General features: G+C 40.2%; 1 protein-coding gene across 1 annotated transcript in view; it reads right to left on the reverse strand.

Annotated features, from left to right (window-relative positions):
• ANKRD26 (ankyrin repeat domain 26) overlaps nucleotides 1-3,422 on the reverse strand; it is an 82,923-nt gene that overhangs the window by 61,651 nt on the left and 17,850 nt on the right. The window contains exon 6 of the mRNA XM_003786735.3: nucleotides 1,409-1,439. Coding sequence (XP_003786783.1) covers nucleotides 1,409-1,439 — 31 coding nt within the window. The remainder of the gene's footprint in view (nucleotides 1-1,408; nucleotides 1,440-3,422) is intronic.

Raw genomic sequence — 3,422 nt, forward strand, 5'->3', positions numbered from 1 at the left:
TTAGTGTATATAATAGTTAAAAAGGCAAGGCAGCACCCCTCCTTCAGAACCTATCCTCCAGCTCCTATTACATTTTCTCAAATTGAATCATTTCAACCTATAATTTATTATTCTGAACTTAAGAGAATTTTAGTGATGATACAGGAAAGGACTACTTATATATTTGAATTATATTTAATTTGTGAGGGATTTAAAAAGTCTAAATATAAAACTTTACATTGAAAAAAATAATTTTTCCCTTCAATAAATTTATAATATAGCACTAACAAAAAGAAATGGCCTCATAATATATGCTATCTATAATTAATATAATAAGTTCTATATGAGGATATCCTGTACTTACAGCAAAATAATTCCTCTCTAGGACTTGCCTGGTCTTGCTTATGTAAATCATATGGTGCTTTGACCACAGCTAAGTGTGATCTGACCTAAAACCATTGATGGTTAAAAACAAAATAAAACAAACAAACAAAAAAATGCAGGCAGTGGCTCACACTTGGATACTGGTGGGAGGATTCCTTGAAGCCAGGAGTTTGAGACCAGCCTGAGCAAGAACAAGACCCCTTCTCTACTAAAAATAAAAAAATAAGCTGGGTGTCGTGGCACCTGCCCATAGTCCAAGCTATTCAGGAGGCTGAAGCAGGAGGAACACTTGAGCCCATAAATTTGAGGTATGTGAACTATGATGACACCACTGAACTTTCACAGGGAGAACAGAACACCTTGTCTTGAAAAAAAAAAAAGTTACTAGTTATCACAGTAACTGTCAAATACACAAGGACAAACTCTTAGACTAACAAGGCTATCTGACTTGATCAGATTTGGCCCTGGAACGTGGATCCCAGGACTGCAAGGTCTCTAACAATCTATGCTGAGAGCCAGAGAAAAGATTTGGGAGCCAGCAGGCTGATGGTCAAATCATGTCTCACCCTATCACCCTAGGTAGAGTGCTGTGGTGTCATAGCTCACAGCAACTGCAAACTCTTCAGCTCAAACAATCCTTTTGCCTTAGCCTCCCAGTAGCTGGGACTACAGGTGCCCCCCAAGACACCCCATTAGTTTTTCTATTTTTTTTTTTTTTAGTAAACACAGTCTCACTCTTGCTCAGGGTGGTCTCAAACTCATGAGCTCAAGCAACCTATCCTTGGCCTCCCAGAGTCCTAAGATTACAGTTGTGAGTTGCCTCGCCAGGCCACTATTCAACCTCTCTGAATCACAATTGCCTAATTAATAAATAGTAGGATATAATAGCAAAGATATTTTACAAAGCTGTTATGATGACTATAGGAGATGATAAATGTTAAGCATATAATATGGTGTATAACCCAGAATAAAATATTCAACAAATATTTCTTTCTCTGTAGCCTCCTAGTTATCATAAAAGTTTTTTAAATCTGTAAACTCGTACCTGCTTAAAGAGTCTTCAGAACTTCCATCCACTATTAAAGAAAAAAATAAAATACATTTTAAATTAATAGTAGAATACTAATACAGAATATTAAAAGCATAAGATTCTGAGGGTTTCTTATGGAGTATGCCTTTGGGACCTTACCTGGAGGCTGTACTAGAATTAACATTAATTATATTATTGGCAGGCAATTAATGCATGAAGAGCTCCTAAGTCTCCTCCTTTGTATTCATCAAATGCAACGAGTAGTGGGATTTACAAAAATTGAATACAAGTAAACTGCTGTGTGTAATAATCACAGTTCTAACCAAACTCTATCACAGTGACAGAAAATGATATCATTAAGAGAATTCGTATCATATGTGGGAAGTGACACAGAGCATTACTTCTGGACTTATGGACTAGGAGGAACTAGAACAGAATATACGGTAGTCCCTCTTTACCCACTATGTGTGTATAAAAAATAAAGTGAACATGGTCTTTCCCTATGATCTCAGAGGGGAAACAACAGTCAACACAGAAGACTTCTGTGACCAAATGTGTATGGAGTCCCCGCTCCCCCACTCCAGGAATAAGCAAGCAATCAATTCTGCAGGCGTCCTCTATTTCAATTACCATAGTTTCTATCTAGAGATGGCGTCAGATGCCTCAGATTGAGGGTTCAGTCCCTAAGACTGTCCCCCAACACCATAGTTTCTATCTAGAGATGGCGTCAGATGCCTCAGATTGAGGGTTCAGTCCCTAAGACTGCCCCCCAACACCAGTTCCAAGTCTGGGCCTCTAAAACTTCTGACTAACTGGCTGCAAGGCAGGGTTCCTAGGACTGCCTGTTTCGGTGCAATTAATTGGTTAGAGTGGCTAACAGAACTCAGGAGTACCCTTACTCATGTTTACTGGTTTATTATAAAGCACATGATACAAAGGATACAGATGAAAAGATGTAAAGAGCAAGGTATAGAGGAAGGGTGACACCCTTTAGGAAATGCTACCTATTCAGTTATCTGGCAGCTCTTCAAACCCACCACTCCTTTTGTTTTTTTATGAAAGCTTCATTACGTAAGCATGTCTGATTAAATCATTGACCACAGGTTTAAACTGACCAGTTTAAACTTTTAACCCTTCTATCCTCTTGGAGCTGGAAGAGTGGGACTGGAAATCTGGGGACTGGAAATCTGGATCATCTAATCTTGCCTTGGTCTTTCTGGTGACCAGCCTCCATCCTGATGGGTGGCATCCCCATTGCTACCTAGGAGATGCCACCCATCGGTCAATCACATACAGAAAGACATCATTTTAGAGACTGTAAGAATGTTAGGAATTGTATGCTAGAAAATGGGATTGAAGACCAAATATGTATTTCACCATATCACATCTGTGGTTTTGCTTTCTGCAGTTTCAGTAACCTATGGTCAACCAACGTCCAAAAACATTAAAATAGGGCCTATAATCCTAGCACTCTGGCAGCCAAGGTGGGTGGATTGTTTGAGTTCAGGAGTTTGAGACATTGAGCAAAAGCAAGACCCCATCTCTAAAAATATGATGCAAGAGCCCACACACGGTGGCTCACACCTGTAATCCTAGCACTCTAGAAGGTTAAGGCAAGGTGGATTGCCTGAGTTCATGGGGTTAAAGACCAGCCTGAGCCAGAGCAACACCTTGTCTCTAAAAAACAGCCAAGCACTGTGGCGGGTGTCTATAGTCCCAGCTACTTGGGAGGCTGAGGCAAGAGAATCACTTGAGCCCAAGAGTTTGAGGTTGCTGTGAGCTGTGACACTATGGCATTCTACAGAGGGCGACAAAGTAAGACTCTGTCTCAAAAAACATAAAAAATAAAAATATGACACAGGGCATCATGGCAGGCACCTTTAGTACCAGCTACTCAGGAGGCTGAGGCAAAAGGATTGCTTGAGCCCAAGACTTTGAGGTTGCTGTGAGCTATGACACCATAGCACTCTATCAAGGGTGACAAAGTAATATTCCATCTCAAAAAAAAAAAAGGGGGGAGGAGTAAAGA

The sequence above is a fragment of the Otolemur garnettii genome, unplaced genomic scaffold (assembly GCF_000181295.1).
Source record: "Otolemur garnettii isolate 467f Iridium unplaced genomic scaffold, OtoGar3 scaffold00019, whole genome shotgun sequence".
Classification (NCBI taxonomy): domain Eukaryota; kingdom Metazoa; phylum Chordata; class Mammalia; order Primates; family Galagidae; genus Otolemur; species Otolemur garnettii.